Source organism: Xyrauchen texanus, chromosome 37 (genome assembly GCF_025860055.1).
Source record: "Xyrauchen texanus isolate HMW12.3.18 chromosome 37, RBS_HiC_50CHRs, whole genome shotgun sequence".
In the NCBI taxonomy this organism is placed as follows: Eukaryota; Metazoa; Chordata; class Actinopteri; order Cypriniformes; family Catostomidae; genus Xyrauchen; species Xyrauchen texanus.
In genome coordinates this window covers 12,410,710-12,433,891 of record NC_068312.1, presented here as the reverse complement: position 1 = coordinate 12,433,891, position 23,182 = coordinate 12,410,710, and the positions used below count along the sequence as shown (strand labels likewise).

Genomic DNA, 23,182 nt, shown 5'->3' with positions numbered 1-23,182 from the left:
GCCACAGTGAGTAACATAAAGTTCTATTTCTATCCTTAGTTCGGTATCTCACTATGGGATATAGCCAACTCCCGTATTGCAGATATGCTGTCCGAAGCAGACCAGTCAATAGACTCGAAGAGTCCAAAATATGAAAACCCCACAAATTCTAAAATAATGTATGGGAGAAACAAAAAGCACTTAACTTTTCTTTTTATACATCGGCAGACTGCACACCCACACCAGGCAAAAGTGTGAGGCAATACCCAACTCACAGCCGCACAAATGTCCTTGTCTGAAATGCCCCTAAACAGTGCCCACGTCATAGCCATGCCTCTGGTAGAATGAGCTCTCAAGCCCTCCGGAGGTTGCAACCCTAGACTATTATAACTTAATATAATAGCCTCCACTACCCAATGAGACTGTCAAGATATGGGTCTGCTCTTACAAGATTCAGCCCAAGGAACAAAAAGCTGATTACTCTTCCTCAGTGCTTTCATTCTTTTCATGTACAAACATAGAGTACAAACTCCTACGTCCTCTGGTGATAAAAAGGCAGCGAGTGAAAATGTATCAAGTCCACAGGCTTACAGCTGAGCACAGAGTCGCTCATCTTAGGCACAAAGGATGGATTAGTTTTAAGAAACACTCTCGATGAATCCACAGCAAAGCGCATAAAAGAGTGATGAACTGGCATAGCTGTAAGTTCACTAACCCGTGTCGCAGTTGTTAAGGCCAAAAATAAAGCTTCAATTCTATACTTTTAACTGGCTCAAAGGGAGACCGAGAAAGCACATTCAGGACCATGGATCAATCCCATGACAGAACCAGAGGTTTTGATACCCTGTACAACCACCGAGCACCCCTCATAAACCTGCAACAGTTGGTTGCCCCCTTGTCTGTTATGTATGCCACCATTGTCATGTTGACTGATCTAACTAGGACATAGTGACCTTGAAGAAACTGTACAAAGTGCTTCAATGCTAGAAACACTGTAAATAAGTCCAGAAAGTTTATGTGTGCGTTCTGTAGTGTTGCGGGCCAAACCCCATTTACTAGTCTGCCTTCTCACATTGTACACCAACCACTGATCTATATATATACATATATATATATATATATATATAGATCAGTGGCCCCAACCTGTGAGTGATGCGTCTGTCATCACCACTTTCCACAGAGAGACCATGCCCAAAGGGGTTCAACCATGAAGGAAAGTGAGAGCAAGCATCCCCTCTGACTTCACTCTCACTCTGCGATTTAAGTGACGGTAAGGAAACAAGTGCTGTGCTTCAATCCAATGCTGAAAACTCTCTCATTCGCAGTAGTCCCAAAGGAATGACTGACACCATCGAGGACATCAGACCTAATAGTCATAGACACAACCTGTAGACAAACAACAACAAATCGATCCGATGCATTCCTCTGACAGAAATGCTCGATACAGATCGGAGTTCAATCTGAGACCAGAATAAATTATTTCCTGTGAGGGCATCAGACAGCACTTTGTCGTGTTTATTTGGAATCCCAAACTCACCAAACGAGATATCAGTGTTCTTGTATCTATCTCTGCTTGATACTGCGATGGTGTGCACAGCAGTAGATCTTCTAGATAAGCAGACACTCTTAGGAACTTTAATCACAGCAGCATTAGCATGGCCTCCTCATACTCTCTGAACACTCTCAGTGCTAATGAAAGTCCAAAAGGCACTGACAAAAATTTGTAAGCTACTACCTGAAAGGCAAATCTTAGGAATTTTCTGTGCGAGGGGTAGATGCCTACATGAAAGTCACGTCCTTCAGATCGACTGACGTAAACCAGTCTCTGGGATGAATTAACTGAGCATGAACATTTTGAACTTGTACCTTCTGAGGTGTTTGTTGATGATCCGAAACCCAGAATGGGATGGAGACCTCCTCCTCTTTTTGGGATGATGAAATACCTGGATTAAAAACCCTGACGGCTGTCCTCCAATGGCACAACCCTTATTGCTCTTGCTTAGCAAATTGGCTATTTTCCTCAAAATCTTTGCTGATTCCCTCTCCGCTGTTGACATTAACACACTGTTGAACAGAGGTGGGTTTTACAGCGAATTGCAGCCTATAACACCATTTTAGCTTAGACAAAACCCAGGGGTGCGCATATGTACCAGCCATCTTTTTGTGTGAACAGAGAGGGGTCCTCTGAAGCTCTCTCTCTCACTGATGGTGCTGTGGCACAAGCAGGGGAGCTGTGGATTGCAGCTCTGAGTTCTGTATTATTTTGTAATTGATTGTGTTTATTTTCACACGTTGCTGTGCCCTCTGCCCACTTCTTGGATGCACAGAGATTTTTATTACGCGTGTTTTTGTGCGAACATTCCTCTTCTCTCTTTTCTGAACCCATGGGTGGAGAAGAAAGATGCAAACTTAGAGGCACTGGGGGAACTGGTGACAACGCTCTCATTAAATTGTTTGTGCATGAACCGTGTAACACAAAACTTATGGTTTGATTCCCCTTCAGAGTCCTCTTCGCTGGAGGGGGGTGAGCGATGGATTTACGGTGAAGGGAGGTCTCGAACCCCTCCCCATTCTTTTTCCTTAAATCACACTGCTGCTTCATTGTGGACATCGTAGGCCCGAAGAGGGCTTTCGGATCCACCAGGGCATCGAGGAAAACGGTCTTCTCGCTCTCAGACAGGCTGAGCCAAATAGCCCGTTCGCCCACAACAACGAGACCCCTGCTATGGCTGCAGCTCTGGACAGCCCCTCTTGATGTACATGGGTTTAGATCCGCACTAATGCAGATCTTTTGTAAATGGAGGCCGACAATCTCTCCATCCGTCCCTGCAACGAAGGGGAGCAGAGGATATGGCCATCTGACGATCAGGGTGAAGGTGATTTGCCACCAATGGAGGGGAGCTGGACATCCCCAGATCCTCCTTTTCCTGCACATCAGGCTGTGGAAACCTTTAACAGGCACTCTGTGCAAAAAAGGCTTATCTCAAAAATGAGGCATCTCCTCGGTGCCTGCTGGGATGGCCAGAATTAACTGTTTGATGGGGTAGCACAAGACGGTAGCCATTTGCCATCATACAGATTCCTCTCTGTACCCTGGCCAGTCTGCTGTTACAGCCAGTTAATGGAGAACTTGATCACAAACATCCTACACATCTCAATAAGGTCCAGCTCTCCCTGGACTAGTCCATTACGCTACCTGACCGAGGAGGAGGAGCGAGGACAATGACATCGTCTTCATCCTCCAAAAGATTATCGTCACCTGCGCTGTCCCTGCAGCTGAGGTGGGGGGTCTTTGTCAGCTGGCGGTGGACAAATATAGGGATCTCAATTATTCGATGGCGTGACCCGCACACTCCTTTCCAAAACTCTCAGTAAATAAACTCTGGGTGAGAGTGTGCAGTCAGTGCATGCCTGACCCCCAGACAGGCATGATCTTGCCCAAGAGGTGGGAATCCTTGGGCAAGATCATGGATCCACAAGCACACGGACGGGAGGGATCCTTTCCCTTTGCTCCACGAGCTCACAGTTGCCATAACAGAACACAAACTCAAGAACACAGAAGCAGTTCACCACAATGTGCCACTTGATTCAGTGTTAATCTCCATAATGCGACAAGACCTGCTGATCTGCCACACCACCACAACGTGCCGGAGAGTTAGAAGCTATAACGGCTAAAAAAAAAAATCAAACCCACATCAACACTTGAACGGCTCTCCTGATGAAATGTTAAGCGACCACATCTTGCGAGTTCTGCTGAGGATAGCTTCCAAAGAAGGAAGAAAGCACCTATGGGAGTGGTTTACGTTAGGGAGTTAGGACTCCCACATCACTGTTGTGATTGGTCTGTCAACTGACAAATGGGGTGTTATTGGTGCTTCCAGGATTGGACACGCCTGATGCGTAACCCATCATGAGATACCGAACAAATGTTAGAAAAATAACATTATTTGAACACAAATGTGATTTTTGTGTATTCAAATTATCAGCTTGCATTTTCAAAAAATAATTTTGTGTGTGCAGAACAGTTTTGTGCACTCAAAGTATTATATTGTGGCACACATATAATGTCATACACATAATGTATTTTTTTTTCCTTTGGAGAAGTCTGCAAGTTAATATCTTCAGGTTTTCTGTAATTCAGACGACAGCTATCTATAAATGTAAATAAATTAATAAGCTGCTTGCTGGAAAGTTATGTATAGTGAACCAATGACACACTAATTTGAAGGTCTTGATTTTTAATATAAGAAACCCAGCTGTCCTTATTCAGTCCTACAACATGAAAAAACAGCCCCCTCTTGTGTTCAAAACATGCATTACAACAGGGACTATAGCAGGCAAGTTTCTGTTTTCACTTTGTTCGTTATACAAATATACTTTGTATTTTTTTCTGTAAAGATTAATCAAATTTTAAACAATTTCAGGTATACATAAGGGATCATTTACAGAGAGCGATAGACAGAGAGAGAGACAGACATACAATAAAGATAAACATGGGGTTTGAGACTTCAAGCAGAGCACAGTTGACTTGCAGTTTTTTTCTTATATTTGATATACGTCTCTGTTCTTGTATGACAAAGCACCTGCTAATATTATGACACTGTTACAAAACAGACACAAAATCCTTGGAGTAAGACCTGTTGAACGGTCCATGATGTAAGTGACTTTGGTGCAAAGCATAATCCAAATCCCCACTCCAGTCCTTCAGATATTAACTATACACTATTCCATAAAGTCTTTTGGTAAAAAGACCTCCTCTTGGACTGTAAACGATGTATTGAGGCCCACAGATTAGTCATGGCTACCACCACCTGTAACAACTACAGAGCAATAGTCTCTCACAAAGGAAAAACAAGCAAACAAACACCCTGCATAACTACAGGATATAAACAATCATGTTGATACAAATGCTAAATACTAAAACGTGATCATGATGCAGGTGCACAAAGGAAGCGACTACAGCATATGAACACATCAGATGTTTGGTTTGATGACGCTTAGGCTCCAAGTTAGTTCAACCAAAAATTTTAATTCTCTCTTCATTTACTCACCCTCATGCCATCCCAGATGTGTTTGACTTTCTTCTGTAGAACACAAATGAAGATTATTAGAAAATATCTCCATACAATGCAAGTGAATGGTGATCAGGGACTTGAAGCTTCAAATAGCACAAAGGCAGTATAGAAGTAATCCATACGACTTCAGTGGTTTAATCCATGTCTTCAGAAGTGATATGATAGGTGTGAGAAACAGATCAATATTTAAATCCCTTTTTTACTATTAATCTCCACTTTCGTACTTAAATATTGATCTGTTTCTCACTCACATCTATCATATCACTTCTGAAGAAATGATTTAGCCACTGGTATTGTATGGATTACTTTTATACTGCCTTTTTGTGCTTATGAGAGCTTCAAAATTCGAATCAGCATTCACTTGCATTCGATGGACCTACAAAGCTAAACATCTTTGTGTTCAGCAGAAGTCAGTCATACACATCTGGGATGGCATGAGAGTAAGTAAATGATGAGAGAATCTTCCTTTTTGGGTGAACTGTCCCTTTAACTAGTATTAAACCTGGAATATTCCATTAAAGTTTGTCAGAGCCTGGCAAAACCATAATTTACTACTTGTTATTGCTATAGTATGGAGCAAGAGCATGGCAGGGAAATAACTTTTGGGTAGGCCTCAATAAAAATGGATGGGCCAAATTTTCATCCAAATGAATTTTTCTCTACATTTTCCTTAGCAACAGAAAGTCTGCACACTGAAACAATTGTTTCATACTTCCAGAAAGCAGAATTTATGCTTTTTAAAACTATTTTACACATTTGTATTTGAAGTCAAAAAATAAATTAACATTTTGTGTGGGACTGGGTCCTGGGTCCAGCCAACTGGTATGCAGGCAGGTAGTATTTGCTAGTATACTAGCTAGTACACTACAATATAGATGGTCTAAAAGCTAACAGATAATGGCTAAAAGCCTGAGAAATCTAATGATTTAAAATCCAGGTGCAGACCTAAGAATAGAAAACAACTTGGAATAACAATGGAACCAACAGCAGTGTGAGTGCTAGACCAAGATCTGTGACTCTCAGTTTGGACAAGACAGATCCATGATCAAAATCAAAAACAAATATGTAATCTGATTGGTTAAACATCTATTTCCATGAAGAATGTGACTAAATGAAACTGGTGAAAAGAACTATACACAATAAAAAAGAATAAATAAGTCAAACTGAAAGTGGTTGAGAATGAGTTACCAAAAAAGTGACCTTACTTTATTTATTATACAAACTTTTTTTTCTAGAAAAGAAAATATGTATTAGTATAATAGCAGCGGTAAACAATATTGTAAAAAACTAATGTGCAAAATGAGGGATGGAGGATCCAATTTAGAAAATATTTACCAAAAAACACTGGAAATATTAATACGCAGTCAAGTTAGCGCTTTTTTGTCCATTTTAGCTTGATTAGACTCAAGGGGGGGGGCAAGCAGAGTTATGCAATGACATGCAAGTGGAGAATTAAGGGTAACACTTTACAATAATCTTGGTTAATGTTAATTTCTACATACACTAATATATTTTTAAAAATGAAAAGTATCAATGAACAATTGTATTTTTAACTAACATTAAAGCTGCACCATGTAAGATTGTTTGGTTAAAAACGAACAAATTGCCATTATTGACTGACATAACATAAACAATCAGTGTTCAAAACAATGTCTTTATCTTACCCGATTCACTACGGTAAGCTTATTAAAATCATTAGTATTTTGAGATGTCGGGTTCAAATTGGCGCAAAATCGCTGGCTTATGACGTTCATCCTTGCGTCATTACATCATGTCCGCACACACAGGAAAGAAGAGTCGGCTGTCTCGTGTTCCGACTGGAGAAACTACGTTCAGCTCAGTCCAGTAACACACAGTTCAGGACAGCACCGTTGCAGTCTAGATGGATGTTTATCTGTTACCCATTTGGCGAAGTTGTTTACCAGCTATAATGCTTGGATGTTTTCTGGTAGTGATGTTGAAGCATATATTGCTTGTCATGCTTGTATGAATCGATCATTACTAGTGTGTTAACCGATCGAGAAGTTACAGTGACACGTTTAATATGTATGACTTCTGAAATTGACATCATGCAATTGTTATATTGCCTATTTAAGCATATTATGTTTACGTTTAATAAAGAAATATATTTTATCCCCATCATTGAATCCTTATGTTTTAGGGTTACGGTGTTATTGTGTGCATTGCAGTTACTGAGGCTGGACAATATAGAATAAAATTAAGAAAGTCTTCAATTGAACTCGTATCAGCCATATCACGAGTTTAACCTCTTAATTTGAAAATTGTAGAACAATTAAAAAATTATTAGTAGATAAAACACTTGAATAATCATATTAAGATATACCAGTGGTGGCTGAGGAGAGTACCCTGATCTCCTTTTAAAAGGGCTTTCAGTGTAGTGTCCGAATTAAAGTGTAAAATTAATTCAAATATGTAAATAAAAGTTCTGTTTATCTTCATCAAAGCAAGTAAAATATTAGTTTCAAATGTTTAATCGTATAACATATTATCAACATGAAAATAGCACTTTATGACTCCGGCTCCAGTCACGATCACACACAGGCGATGTCCAGGTAAGCTCAAATTGGGAGATTCATCCACCAGAAGAGCAGTGCCAGAACGCGACTGACGTAATGTATTCTTCCGCAAATTGCTTGCAATTTTAAGTTTCAACCACAGATGTCGCTAGAGAGCACAAAGTTACTTAGTTCAGCCTTAACAAAAAATTATAAATACTGTAAAAAATATATTGTTCATTGTTAGTACATGATACCTAATGCATTTATTAATGATAACAAATGTAACCTTACTATAAAGTGCTACCGTCTAATGCTTAATTCTGAGCAGATGTCAGACTGCCGCTGCTGGTTAGCGTATGGCACTTCAATGAATAGGAATGCCTGTGTTTTGATTAATACATTACCATAACTAGGGTACGCAACTGAAAATGAACACACATTTAAAACTGGCAAACGCTGAAGCTAATAATCTGCGATAATGAGAATTATTATTTTTTTTTTTATATTCTAAGCAACAATTAAAAAACAGAATCAACCACATACAGTATACGACCAGAACCATAATAAATCCACCCTATTATTAGAAGGCCTTTTTCTCAAGACGGTCCAAGATTGCCTGGATCCTTTGAACGGCCTCTTTACGGGCCAGTCGAACGCCGTCCTGTCCATTAGTCTCTACTGAGTCCAGTTCCAGCAGCTCTTTTGTCAAAAGCTCCTCCAGACACCGGTAACTCTTGTCTGTCTTTTTTCCCACAAACTCATCCACGTCTTCCAGAAGGAGATGGGCTCTGGCCAGAACCTGCTGGACTCGCGCCAGGCTGAGATTATCGCTCAGCAGGGCAGGGGTGGACGAACCAGAGTGGGAAGACATTGGAGGTTGCTCATTCTGAGCTGGGTTGGGATCAGCACCCCCTTTGTGTCCTCCACATCCGGAGGGTGTCATGTTGTAGATTTGAGGCGGAGCGCTGAATTGGGCAGGTTTGGGCGGGGTTGGGTTTGGGGTGCTGGCACATGGTTTGGGGCCTGTAGGCTGGTTTTGAGGGTGCAAATGAGGCTGACAGTGATAGGATGGATCCTAAGAGAGAGAAATATTAATTGTACATATTAGTAATAGACCAATATATATAGGTCAGGCTTATTAACTGGCCAATATTTGGCCACATTTAGACATTTTGGTTGACACAATACAAGTCCATCTACACTGTTTGGAATAGATTCCGTTTTATAATAAATCGTTTCTAAATGTAAACATGTGCTAGATGGATTTATTTGACTTTTTAAGATGACGTGCCAAGTTAAAAAGACCTGTGACACCTGCATTTTGCTACATTTGTTGCAATGCATCTAGCTTTTTTTTAATGCAAGAATGCATTCAGTGTTAATGACCCCTTATTTGTTATTTTGAAATTGTATAATATTGTAAGGCAGGGTGTCAATGTGTTTGCATTCAAAGGCAAAGAGCAAATGTATGATCTTTGAGAAAATCAACAAACTAACTTTCTTGCAATTAGCAACTCTTCCTGAGGCACCACACCCCACTGAGCGAAGACTGCAAATTCACACCTCATTGTTACCCTTCCACATCTGTCCCATTCTCTCCTCTCTCCCCCATTCAGCTCAGAATCACCTAAGATCTGTATGTAACAAAAGTCTATATCTAATGTATACAAATAATGTAACTAGTGTAACATGTTTGGTATCATTTAAAGTCTCTCAGTGCGCCTGGTAAACTGGTCTCATCCTCCCAGCCATAATGAAAAGCTAAAAGAAGTTATAAAATATGTGAAATGTGGTGTGCCCCTTAAAGGTGTGCCCTCCCCCAGATCCTCCATACCTCCTGTATGTTAATCTACAGGAACCCCCTCAACAGGGGACCAAAATCTAATTATAATGACAGACACCACCATTTGGTAAGCATATTGAATTATCTGGGTATTTAAGGAGACGTGACATATTGCTCAGGGAGTCTGTAGGTAGACTTCCCACAAGATCGCTGTGTGTAGTTCTTGTTGCCAGGTAAATGTGTCTATGAATTCCTCAATTTCTGAATTGCTGTTATTATACTTGATTGATGATTTCACTCTATGAATTGGATTTTGAATTATTGTTCTATTTACCTGGTCAATAAATTGTCAACATTTGATTTAATTCTGACTGACTCTGACATTGTGTTTCCCAAACAGATTAAACTATTTGTATGTTACTGCAAGTCTGCGTCAGATTAGTGACGACTAATATTTGGCATCGATTCAAGTGTACTTGGATTGCAAAGACAAAAAGGGAATTTCCGTTTAGAACAGCAAACGCTGCTTGACCAATCTAAATTTGGGTGTGTCTTACCTCTGTTTTAATTTGATGTTTCTCCAGATAAGTGTACGTGGGAAACCACGCATGGCCAATCCAAAGCTATTACAAGAGAATTTATGTTGGTCAACTTACATCTTTAATAGTGGCCGTGACCTCTACTGAAGAAAACGTTAAGTTACATTCAAGTGTATGCAATTCCATGGGGCTATACTGAAGTATCTTTGATTGTGTGAACTTGAACGTGACCGATCTCAGGTAGGCCTATATAGCAATTACCTCTGTTTGATGATCCAATACTGACCGCTTGTGATCGTGAGACCCGCAGTGTAGAGAAAACACGCGAGGACCTCAAAGCGATATAGTAGCTTAATCTAAATGGGTAAAATATAATTAAAGGAGTTAAAAGAATAATCAAACATTCGCTCACTTTTAATGATACTCAGATATCATTAAAAACCTTTTTCATTTATGGAGTCAGATGAAATAACGAGATAATACATAAGAGAAAATGTATTTCATTTAATATTGTTGTGTAACAAGAAAGACAGTAACGCGCAGAGACCTTCACCCGTATTATTGGAGAACGCCATTGGACCAATAAAGGGGCTTACAATACACACACACACACACACACACACACACACACACACACACACACACACACACACACACACACACACACACACACACACACACACACACACACCTGCCTAATATTGTGTAGGTCCCTCGTGCCGCCAAAACAGCGCCAACAGGCATCTCAGAATAGCATTTTGAGGTGATATTTTTCTCACCACAATTGTACAGAGTGGTTATCTGAGTTACCATAGACTTTGTCAGTTTTAACTAGTCTGACCATTCTCCGTTGACCTCCCTCATCAACAAGGCATTTCCATCTGTTGAACTGCCGCTCACTGGATGTTTTTTGTTTTTGGCACCATTCAGAGTAAATTTTAGAGATTGTTGTGTGAAAATCCCAGGAGATCAGCAGTTACAGAAATACTCAAACCAGCCCATCTGGCACTAATAATCATGTGATCCATAGTCAAAATCAATAAAATGACATTGTTTCCCCATTCTGATGGTTGATGTGAACATTAACTGATGCTACTGACCCGTATCTGCATGATTTTATGCACTGCTGCCACACAATTGCCACGCACGGATGATTGTTGGTGCAAGATGGGCTGGTTTGAGTATTTCTGTAACTGATGATCTCCTGGGATTTTCACACACATCAGTCTCTAGAAGTTACTCTGAATGGTGCCAAAAACAAAAAACATCCAGTGAGTGGGGTGTCTGGGGGGCACGAGGGGCCTACACAATATTAGGCAGGTGTTTTTAATGTTGTGGCTGATTGGTGTGTATGTATATATATATATATATACACTTTATATATATGTACATTATATCGGCCATCCTGCTCTCTATATTATATCAGTACGGTCAGAGAACGTTTGGCCCGAGACGGGTCACTTCTTTTAAAATGAATGGGGAGAAAATGGAAAGCCCAACATAGTGAATGTAGTAAAGAAGGATCCTCCTTACAGTTAAAAGAGCCAATCACCTTTCAGATACAGACATAATGTCAGATAATGAATAAAAAATAAAAATAAAAAAAAACATTGGCCTACCACTTGTACATATTAAACAATACAATATATTGAAATATTATACAATATTCTGATTCCAAAACTGCACAGTTAGTGATCTATATCTGCTGCATTTTAGCTTGTGTGGTCAGGAAATTAAATTAAAGGGATAGTTCACCTAAAAATGAAAAATCTCTAATTAGTCATATTTGACGTTCCAGGCATGCCATCAGGCTTCTGGCATATTTAGGCAGCATAAAAGTAATACATACGACTCCAGTCGATCGATTAATGTCTTGTTTTTAACTTAACATTGTTGCTTCTGACCAGCGCTGGGATGCTGTTTAAATTAATTAACTCTAGCGTGATGTTTGTTCCTCTGTTGTATACAAAGCGCATGCTTCCGACTTCTTGCGGGAACACGCCATAGTGTTACATCACTGATGTGTCGACTGCTGAAGTGATTTTTTAAAGTTAATAAAGTTTTAATTATAGATTTGATTCTTACACAAACCTAGCGATTTGCTTCAGAAGACATTAATTGATCGACTGGATTACTTTTATGCTGCCTAAATATGCCAGAAGCCTGATGGCACCCGTTTATTTACATTATAAGGACATACAGAGCACCGAAACTATTTCTAAAAATCTTAATTTGTGTTCTGCTGAAGAAAGACCTACATCTGAGATGGAATCAGGGTAAGTTAATAAATGAGAGAATTAAAATTTTTGGGTGAACCTTCCCTTTAATAGACCTTATTAATTCTAAACTATCCATCACAGCCTCATTGTTATTTGCATTAAAAATCAAAGATGGCACAAGCCATCTATAAGTGTAATTAATTTGAAGGACTGATGTTACTAGGATTAATATTCCAATGTACTGGAGAAGATATGTTTAGGAAACTTGGAATCCTTAAAGGTATGGGTAATTCACTTCAAGAGACAAGAAATAAATTAATATGGTGGTGGCACAATTATATTTTTGTCTACAAAACCATTTCAAACATTTAAGCATACACCTTCAGATCAAAAGATTTTTAAGATCAAGTGACCCCAAACTTTTGAACGGCAGTGTACAGTAATGTCTTCTGATGGTTGAAGAGTTAAGCTTCCTTGTGTAATCAGCTTTGGAAAGGGTTACAAGAGGTTAGCAGAGCACTCACTTCATGAAGTCACTATCAAATAAGCTTCCCCACTGTGTGTTTGCCAAAGTGTCAGCAAAGATTGGGCAAAAAACAGGGCAATTCAATCTTAGATGCCAAACTGTTATGATTCATAATGTCATTTTTTTATATTCTACCATAATATTTTAATAACATTTTATATTTCCATTTAGAGTATATAGTGAAACCAGCAGAATATATAAGAAATAGAATGGACGACTACCAGAAAAATGAAAGGGAGAAATCACGACGCTCAATAGCATTTTTTGGTTTCAATAACTTTTCCTCGACAGCTCATAGAGATGATGATAAACCTTGACAGAGATAAATGTCTTGACCTTTTACCACCAGTGCCAGCTTCCTGGAAGCTAAAGGAGGAAGAAATACAGTACAGCTACCAAGATTTTCTCAAAAGGTTGTAGTATTCGAGACTTCTCAAGACCATATTTTTATGGCTTTGGTCTAGTCCTGGACTCGGGAACATTTGGACTCGGTCTTGACACAGACTAATCAAACCGAAACCAGTAAAGTCCTTTCAAAAATTTACCAAGAGAGCTCCGACTTAACTAAAAAACGTTCTCTGACTAACAATATCAGGAATCTTGACGTGTTTCCCATATTTTGGTTGACAGTGTAGAATCAAGACTACTGATGGCCGATTCATGAATGAATCATTCTTTTGAGTCGATTCTTTTCAGTGAAAAATCAATATGCGATTGAGCTTGAATCATTCGGAAGAACACTCTGCTGGATGAAGAGAATATTTACTTACAATTTTTTAAACAAAAGGTAACTTTTTAGATATAACAATTAAAGAAAATTGCCCTGCTGCTGCGTCACGTGAATAACGGGGCCGTTCACAATGAATGCATTTTTGCACAGAGACGTCTGTGTGTACTTTGAGATGAAATATTGCAGGCAGAAGTGAGCAGAGATGCTTAAAATGAATGGGATGTAGATGTGCAATAAAGGACATCATATACAAATTGAAAGTGATGGCTTGGATTCACCTACTCTGTATCCAGTATGCAATATTTAATACATTTTTGTTAGGTTTTTATGTCCATTTTAGTAACAGTAGAGTAAAATTGTATTTAAATAGCAGAAATGTTTACTTGACTAACAATGAATCGAACATAATAATACATAGGAGCTGGTAGTCTGTATTGCCATGCAAAGCCACATAGGCACCTTAAGGGTGCTTTTACACTTGGTTCGATTGCTTGGACCGAACCAGAGTTTGTTTCCTCCCACTCCCTCTACTGGTCTCTGTTCAAATCATAATTTTTGTGTCCAAACCGCGGTCCGATTACGTCATCAATGTGAGTACAAGCAATTGACAATTATGTTTGTCTGCCACGGATGAATTGAATCACGTGCAATGATGTGAAGAATATTAGCGTGTGTCTCTCTGAAGGCGATTTATTTGGACAATCTGGAACAAAAAATTCATTAAACCATAATAGTTGCGATCGGAATCCTGCAAAGACGCAAATTATAAATCATCAATAGCTGTTCACTTCTGTGATTTGGTATGATTGCGTTCATATTAGCAGTGAACCGCACTATAGTTCACATGAAAAGAACCCCAGACTCCCTTTTTTAAGTGGACTCTGGTGCGTTTCGCAGGTGCGAAACAAACCGAACTCTGACGTCATTCTAACTCGGGTGCACACCAAAAGTGCTAGTGTGAAAGCACCCTTAGCTTGAGTTTTTTAACTGATTGTTAACCCTAACAGAATACAACTTTGTTCACGTAACCCTGGATGTGGCATTTAATTTTATTCTCAGCTGGTAATATTGCTCAAACATAAGCTGAAGCAAATATTATATGTGGTATATTTAACCTTGTGCGACCCTGTGTCATTCTGAGTGGACATTGTGTTGTCTTCGCTATAAGCTATGCATAATATCATTTCATTTAAACCGAACACTCTGGGCTGTCAGTAAAGTGTTAAACTTTCGATGCATGGAGTCATGTTACAGAACAACAGGGTGCTGATCACAGCGGAGTTTGTCTTAGTGAGAAACAGCAAAAAAAATAAACTACATCTGGTAAGAAACATAATTACGTTTTTACATTGAAACCCGTTTGGAGAAAAAGATTAGTCTCTAGTTTCATTCGATACGCCATTTTGAAAATTTGATGAGCAAAAGTTTCCGTTTCAGGCTGCAGATGATGTTTGGACCACTCACTGTTTGGCAGACATGGGACAATGATAATCAGTCCATAGATTCATAATGTATAATGTCTAATTAAATTTTAACATGGTTGGCAGTGATTGAAGGATGCTTGCCATTACTTTGAATCAGAATTGTTTATGATAATTTCTGATTGGTAAAATGTTTCAGCAATGGCGATCACTTGTTTGTTTGACAGTGCAAAGAGAAAACATTGAGATTCTGTTGCCCTGTTGAAAAAACATTGTTGTATAAAATCAAGTCAAATAATTTTATTTGTATAGTTTTTTTATTTGTGCTTTTCCCAATACACCTTTTTTCTAAGCAGTTTTACAGTAAATCAACTTTAAAATCTGTAAGGTCTCAAAAACATCAATAACAAACTATTGGAAACATAATAAACAATTTGATAAAAAACTAAAATCTCTCTACCCCAACAATTTAAAAACACAGAAGAGGGGATGAAGAAAAAATGGCATCATTTAATTAAATAACTACTGTATAATATACCACAGACAAACATTCACCCAATATGAAAATCTTGTCATCATTTACTCACCGTCATTTAATTCCAACCCCATATGATTTTCATATTGGGTGAACTATTTAATAATAAGCTTTCAAAACATCACAAATACCTTGGGTTCATATGGAGGCGGTGCAGGTCCTTGCCATGGTGGGGGGTGAGGTGGTCGTACATGGTTGCCATAGTGACCATGAGGTGTCGGGCTATTGGACGGCCATTGCTGTTGGGGGGTTGCGGGTCCATACCCTCCAGAGTGGGACCAGGCCTCGTGCTGGGGTCTAGAGAGCATGGGCTGCTGGTTGGAGTAGGGGGGGTTCGTGGGGCACCCTTCTCCATAGTGCGTGTAGGATCCTGGAGGGTAGCCAGCAGCCTAACAGGAAAGAACACATGTAATATTCACTGTAACACTGTAGGTTACACATTACAGATGTATTAGTTAATTACTATCATTTGTTTTTGTTTCAGGAAGACAATATGTGACCAAGTTTAGAAAAACACTGTCTATGTACACACTGCAACGTTTTAGGAATGACAATTGAATTTAAATGGAGGAGCGAATCCACTAGTGTCAAGGTGTCACTCCCGAAATTGCGATGATTCATATACAGTACATATAAGTGATAACGTCTTGCACCTGTGAACAAGAAACATGGATGAACCTGAATTTTTTGGTTGTAGAATGTGGTTATCACTCCCCTAAATAACCAAACTCTGTCTGTACTGAACTGGGCACTCAAAAGACGATTGACAACATTTGATGGAATTTACCCCTTGACAGTGTGGCACAGGGTAGGGAGGAGGAGCTGGACCCCCTGCATTTTGATCAGGACAGGCCTGGTTGTGATACTGAGGTTGTCTTGAAGGCACCTGATCACTGCAGTAGAACGGATTGGAAGGATGTAGCATATTCGTGGCATATTGTCCTGGATTGTACACCCCATTGGGATAGGTTGACATTGCCTGAAAAAACCAGAGCAGAGTGAAGCAAGATAAATCTTATATGCATTCAATTTAACTGAGAGAGGGTGTTCCAGAAGACCAAGAATTGGCAGTACCTGGGGATTGTATGATGCTTGTTCATTGACCTCTGTTCCAGGGGGGTAAGTATTGCCGTAGTGTCCCGCTGTGTGCGACTGGGGATACCAATAGTTTGAGTAGCCAGGATACTGAGATTCCTAAAATAAAAATGGAACAAATAGATGTTGTAATGTATTATATATGCATTATCAAATCACAAACCTGAATTATCGTAAATATACGGCTGCAGAACAGTCCTCATTCACGAAGTTCTGAACATTCTCCGCCCCATGCGTCCAGGAAATATTTTGGCAAATTTGATACTGCTAAGTGTAGTGTGTACTATTAGCTCCATTTAGCACATTTTATTGCGTTTAACCTTCAGAGACCCAGCAGAATTGCAACATTTGTTTAAAGCAATTAAATAATTTGTTTTTATATTACAGTGGGTACGGAAAGTATTCAGACCCCCTTAAATTTTTCACTCTTTGTTATATTGCAGCCATTTGCTAAAATCATTTAAGTTCATTTTTTTTCCTCATTATTGTACACACAGCACCCCATATTGACAGAAAAACACAGAATTGTTGACATTTTTGCACATTTATTAAAAAAGAAAAACTGAAATACCACATGGTCCTAAGTATTCAGACCCTTTGCTGTGACACTCATATATTTAACATCCTTGAGATGGTTCTACACCTTCAATTGAGTCCAGCTGTGTTTGATTATACTGATTGGACTTGATTAGGAAAGCCACACACCTGTCTATATAAGACCTTACAGCTCACAGTGCATGTCAGAGCAAATGAGAATCATGAGGTCAAAGGAACTGCCTGAAGAGCTCAGAGACAGAATTGTGGCAAGGCACAGATCTGGCCAAGGTTACAAAAAAATTTCTGCTGCCCTTAAGGTTCATAAGAGCACAGTGGCCTCCATAATCCTTAAATGGAAGACGTTTGGGATGACCAGAACCCTTCCTAGAGCTGGCCGTCCGGCCAAACTGAGCTATCGGGGGAGAAGAGCCTTGGTGAGAGAGGTAAAGAAGAACCCAAAGATCACTGTGGCTGAGCTCCAGAGATGCAGTCGGGAGATGGGAGAAAGTTGTAGTAAGTCAACCATCTGCTTTATGGCAGAGTGGCCCGACGGAAGCCTCTCCTCGGTGCAAGACACATGAAAGCCCGCATGGAGTTTGCTAAAAAACACCTGAAGGACTCCAAGATGGTGATAAATAAGATTCTCTGGTCTGATGAGACCAAGATAGAACTTTTTAGCCTTAATTCCAAGTGGTATGTGTGGAGAAAACCAGGCACTGCTCATCACCTGTCCAATACAGTCTCAACAGTGAAGCATGGTGGTGGCAGCATCATGCTGTGGGGGTGTTTTTCAGCTGCAGGGACAGGACGACTGGTTGCAATCGAGGGAAAGATGAATGCGGCCAAGTACAGGGATATCCTGGACGAAAACCTTCTCCAGAGTGCTCTGGACCTCAGACTGGGCCGAAGGTTCACCTTCCAACAAGACAATGACCCCAAGCACACCGCTAAAATAACGAAGGAGTGGATTCACAACAACTCTGTGACTGTTCTTGAATGGCCCAGCCAGAGCCCTGACTTAAACCCAATTGAGCATCTCTGGAGAGACCTGAAAATGGCTGTCCACCAACGTTTACCATCCAACCTGACAGAACTGGAGAGGATCTGCAAGGAGGAATGGCAGAGGATACCCAAATCCAGATGTGAAAAACTTGTTGCATCTTTCCCAAAAAGACTCATGGCTGTATTAGATCAAAAGGGTGCTTCTACTAAATACTGAACAAAGGGTCTGAATACTTAGGACCATGTGATATTTCAGTTTTTCCTTTTTAATAAATGTGCAACAATGTCAACAATTCTGTGTTTTTCTGTCAATATGGGGTGCTGTGTGTACAATAATGAGGAAAAAAAATGAACTTAAATGATTTTTGCAAATGGCTCCAATATAACAATGAGTGAAAAATTTAAGGGGGTCTGAATACTTTCTGTACCCACTGTATATGGCAAAAAAATACTGTTAACTGTAAATACTATGATAATATATATATATATATATGTTTTGGTAGGATAAAAATTGCATACTAAATAGGGGTGTAACGATCCATCGATCTAATCACCAACGATACAATGTCATAGATTTAACGCGTAAACGTTGATGTATTTTTTTAAATGCACGTTTAATTTTACACTCTAATGCCAGCCATGTTCGTATGCCTTTCCATCAGGCAATTCGACAACCTTCTAATATTCATCTCGTTTTATAAGCACTAAATATGCTTCTCATGCGAGACACGGATGTGCACGGAGTAATTGAAGCCTGAAGTTGTGCCCGTCAACAGGGCAGCAAGCTCCGGTGACAGGGTAGTGCAGAGCAGCTCACATGCGTGATTAAATCGGGCTTCCCTCGATATCGTGGCACATGCGAACCACATTCTCATTTAAAGCGCTATGGAGCAATTAAACCATGTTAAATGGCTAAACAGCCATGATATTCTGAACAGCACTGATGAGGGAAAGAGAAGACACCTGCCCTGCACCAACATCAATTAGAAGACTTTTCACATCAACACCCTTACTAACATTTACCACATTAAACTGAAACAGAATTTTCAATCCAACTGAAAATAACATGGATATCAGTAGCACATACTTTCCTGTCATAGTTATGTAATACATTTTGGATTGAAAGTGGTCTGGTGGCACTTATCCCTAAAGCACACCCCTACACCTACCCCTAACCTGAACCTCATTGGTCCCTACCCCTAAAGCCAATCCCTACACCTACCGCTAAGCATACGGATATAAGGGAGCATAGCCGCAGGAAGTAGGGGTGCTGCACCCCGTTAAGTGCTGACAAACTGTCGTATTCTGTGTTAATCTCTTTTTTTTCTTATTTCTACAGCACCTCCCAATTACACCCTCCCACCACCCACGGCACCCTGTTCAAAATCCATTAGGGAGTCCAAATTCAGCACTACATCAGTATTCAGAGATTTAACACACATACACGGGTCTGATCAGCTTCCGAGTTTGCATTAAATATTCCTTCCACCAAAAAAAAGCTGATCCTCGTCTGTTGGTTTGCGTGACTCCAACAAGAACCACATAAAATATAATTCATTAAGAATCAAAATATTCCAAGTATTGCCACACTTTGCATTCAAAAGCAGACAGAGCCCTTCTAAGGGGAGCCTACAAGGTTAGCATAAAAAAAGCACAACGCGACGGTCTCATATATTTATGGCGATGATGAAAAGCATTTATTTATTTTTTTAATAGGGAGATGGAGGAGATGCTTCAGTGCACTGAATGAACTGCTTTTGTGTGGAAACGGCTCATCACTTAATGTGTTACACTAAACAATCCTTTTGGAATTAACTATGTGTGGAGTTTACTACAATACAATTCCTGTTTTATAAAGAGAAGACGGACAATTTGGCGAGAGGTAGATTTCAGTTTACGGCTCTCCACATTCATTTGTATGGTATCAGCAAACGGTGACTTATAGTTGTAACACACTAGTTGACTGTTACGCTCTCTCCTACGATAGAGCCGCGGCGGTTGGTATCTCAGTAAATAAAATAATCTCTGGTACAGACCATAGATATCTATACATAGATACCTCATTAGCAGCTGTTTCTATGGGCCACAATACGTCAGCGCGTCCACCATCCTGGAACTTTCAGATTATTTAATTTTCCATAAACACTGGGCAATATTGCTAACTGTTTTAATTAAATGTCATGAACAAATGGTGTTTAATCAAATTGATACATACCGTTTAAATAAAAAAATATTATATTTTATTTTTGGTAAAATAAAATGCTGCTCAACAGAGCTTTACAGTATTAATGAAAACATTAATGAAAATCAAATCTGATTACCTATGGCACAAGTCTGCTTACATTTGTGATATTGCCCACAGATAATAATAAAACCATTTGATATTACATAATTTTTATTATGAGTATTATTGCTACTTTTTGAATATTACATTTTTATACAGTAGTTATATTGGTGCTATAGCTCATCGATGTGCAAGGGCAACGAAGGGTCTCCTGTCTGGTCCGAACCATCAGAAGGTCTACTTTGGCTTAAGTCACAGAAAATGTAAATGATGGTTAAGGGAGGAATGTGTCACAACACACATTGCATCACACTCTGCTGTGTATGGGGCTGCGTAGCCGCAGACATGTCAGAGTGCCCATTATGACCCATGTCCACTGTCGAAAACGGCCACAATGGGCACGCAAGAGTGGGAACTGGGCCTAGGAACAGTGGAAGTATGCAGTGGATCACATTGAAAGTGATCACCCCAATGCCCTACCCTTCAAAGGAAAGATTTATTGAAGTGGGCACTTTCAAGGGAGCATGAAAGTACTGTATGAATGTACCATTCGCCAACATTCTTGTAAAAGGTCTCTTCATGAAATTTTTTTTTTTTCCTTGGAACAAACCTTTGAGTGGGGTCCCCTTCCCACAGTGCCCTTCAAGGGCGCAACACTGCCATTTGGAAATGCCCTATATTTATGACAGACACCTTGATATCTTCTATCATCCAACACCTCGATGATGCACATCCACAGCACCTCCCAGTGGACTCAATTGCAACTACATGATATGGTGAGAGATTCAGTAGGAAATTCAGTGCTGCACACGGCAGGCAAATACATAAAGGGAACTTAATTCACGATATTAGTGCTTTAATACTCGAGTAGTTGGTGCAAATCGAGTTCTCAATTACTCGTGCACATCCCTAATCGACTGCATTTGTGGTATAATGTTGATAACCACAAAAACATATTTAGACTCAAAAATAAAGATTACAGTGAGAAAGTTATAATGGAATTGACTGGGGCCAAATTTTGGAGGGTTTTCAAGGAAGAAACATGAACCTTAACTAAAAGCACTTAAATTAATTATTCAGCAAAAACTTAAAATTATTTTAACTATATATTTATAGCTGTAAAGTGGTTTAAATCAATGTTGTAGGGTTTACAGAGTTACGCACCATGGCAACAAAGTTTTAAAATGGGATAATACTTTACACATAAAAGTTTAGTAAGCTATTTTCTCACACTGAAATTATATTAACATTCATACTGTTAACGTCTTGTGGCAATACTTTAGAAACAGAAATGTTTACAGATTGATCCCCCATTGTAAGGGCAACTGTAACCCAGAATTTTGGGTTGAAATTATTTTTATTGGAAATCGACTTTAACACACAAACGCTGTCGATAGTTCTTCACTTGTATTGCACCAGGAATATTCCTTTAAATCCATTCCACTGAATCAGTAATTATAGCTGCCTTAAAAAAAGTTCTACTCCTTAAATTATTTTTAATTTTGAAACATATGCATGTTTCCTTGACCACTCACATGAGACAAAGACGTTTGAGTAGACTTATAAAAGTTGTTTTATTCTACATGGAGAGGGTCCCCTCATGTTGGCGGCCATGTTGGAATCACGTGACCAGCTGAATACAACTCTCTCAGTAACCGCACTTTTATTGTACACATTCACAAATGGATTATAGTAATCATGGCTGCATGTGAATAGTACATTTCTACAATGTCATCGGTAACCGGAAACTATTGCGTTTGAATAATGCTGCATCCAGGCAAGCGTCCGTGCAAGACGACATGCATAAAAACAAAAATACTGAGTGCACCTTTAACTCAAAAATGTGAAAACTCTGCAGATTCTTTATGGGCCAAATAATACTACAAACCATTGTTTACCAGATCAAATCTACATAAAAGTTGCAAAGGGACTGAAGAGTGACTGATATCACAGTCTGCTCTGTCAACATTGTGTCCTTGAGCAACACATACAGCATTAGCCAGGTAACTCAGGGAAAATGTCAAATACCTATGCCATATATCACATAATCGCTAATGAGTGATCCGGTTTCACGTGTCACATGCATGTTAAATTAAAGCTGGAGTGCTTCAATACAGCAACTAACTGCAGTCGTACAGCGCGGTAGTAAACATCACTGTCCATGCAAACAGCCGCCAGATGACTTACTATGAAAACTCGCGGGCCATACTGTTGAGTCAGCAGCGTTGATCTTGTTGTTTTGCCGTGTGAGCGACTACAAGACCACAAATCGCTACTGTACCAGATATCATAGGCTATTTATTCAGTATCAGATGTCAATAGATTTACCATGTTCCAGTTATTGTTTGTAGAGTTGTAGCTGGAAGGCCAAGATGATTTGGGCTCAGTCTGCATTTGCTGATGCATGATCCACGCAGCCTCACCTCTGTCGCTGCCAACTGAATCGAAAGCCATTCGTGACTAAACCACCAACTCTTCCTTTCTTAAGTTCTCTTTCACGTCTGCCGATCACAGGTCGATTTAGAAAGAAAGAGATCTTCCTTTCAAAACCCCTCTTTGATGATTACCTCTGCAGCGTTTTACATAATACCGCAGCCTGAAAGCGTCAACTGGATGTATTTCCCATTTTGTCTGGTTCAAACGGGGCTCTCTGGCACGGCGCTGTCATTCAGCTCAACTCGCGACGTGTGGTGTTGATTGATAGCTCAACTGTCCAATAGCAGACGAGCACATGCTGTGACGTCACACAAACGTAGAGGCAGGGAAGGTGCCGTTCTACCTTTCTCTCCTTGTCAAAATATATAATGTCACTTAATACACAGATAAAGTGAGCCGTCGTCAAAGTTTAAAATATTTACAGAACTGCGCGTCAAGCAATAACGAGCTAAGACAGTTGAGACAGAGCACTGGTATTAAAATAAATGGGAGAAATTGCAAC

General features: G+C 39.6%; 1 protein-coding gene across 1 annotated transcript; it reads right to left on the bottom strand.

Annotated features, from left to right (window-relative positions):
* Positions 1–4,212: 4,212 nt before the first annotated feature.
* LOC127630437 (BAG family molecular chaperone regulator 4-like) lies at positions 4,213–22,890 on the bottom strand. The gene is made up of 5 exons (XM_052107955.1): positions 22,573–22,890; positions 16,401–16,520; positions 16,114–16,305; positions 15,458–15,715; positions 4,213–8,648 (listed from the first exon to the last, which is right to left on the bottom strand). The coding sequence occupies exons 1-5, from the start codon at positions 22,696–22,698 to the stop codon at positions 8,154–8,156; spliced, it is 1,191 nt and encodes a 396-aa protein (XP_051963915.1). The 5' UTR covers positions 22,699–22,890; the 3' UTR covers positions 4,213–8,153.
* Between the last annotated feature and the right edge of the window lie 292 nt (positions 22,891–23,182).

What these genes read in the sequence shown, in the direction of transcription:
- LOC127630437 (XM_052107955.1), bottom strand. Translation starts at nt 22,698, where the DNA reads ATGGCTTTCGATTCAGTTGGCAGCGACAGAGGTGAGGCTGCGTGGATC. An exon ending in AAGCATCATACAATCCCCAG is followed by an intron (nt 16,306 to 16,400) that starts GTACTGCCAATT and finishes TGGTTTTTTCAG; the next exon opens with GCAATGTCAACCTATCCCAA. An exon ending in CGCCTCCATATGAACCCAAG is followed by an intron (nt 8,649 to 15,457) that starts GTATTTGTGATG and finishes TCTCTCTCTTAG; the next exon opens with GATCCATCCTATCACTGTCA.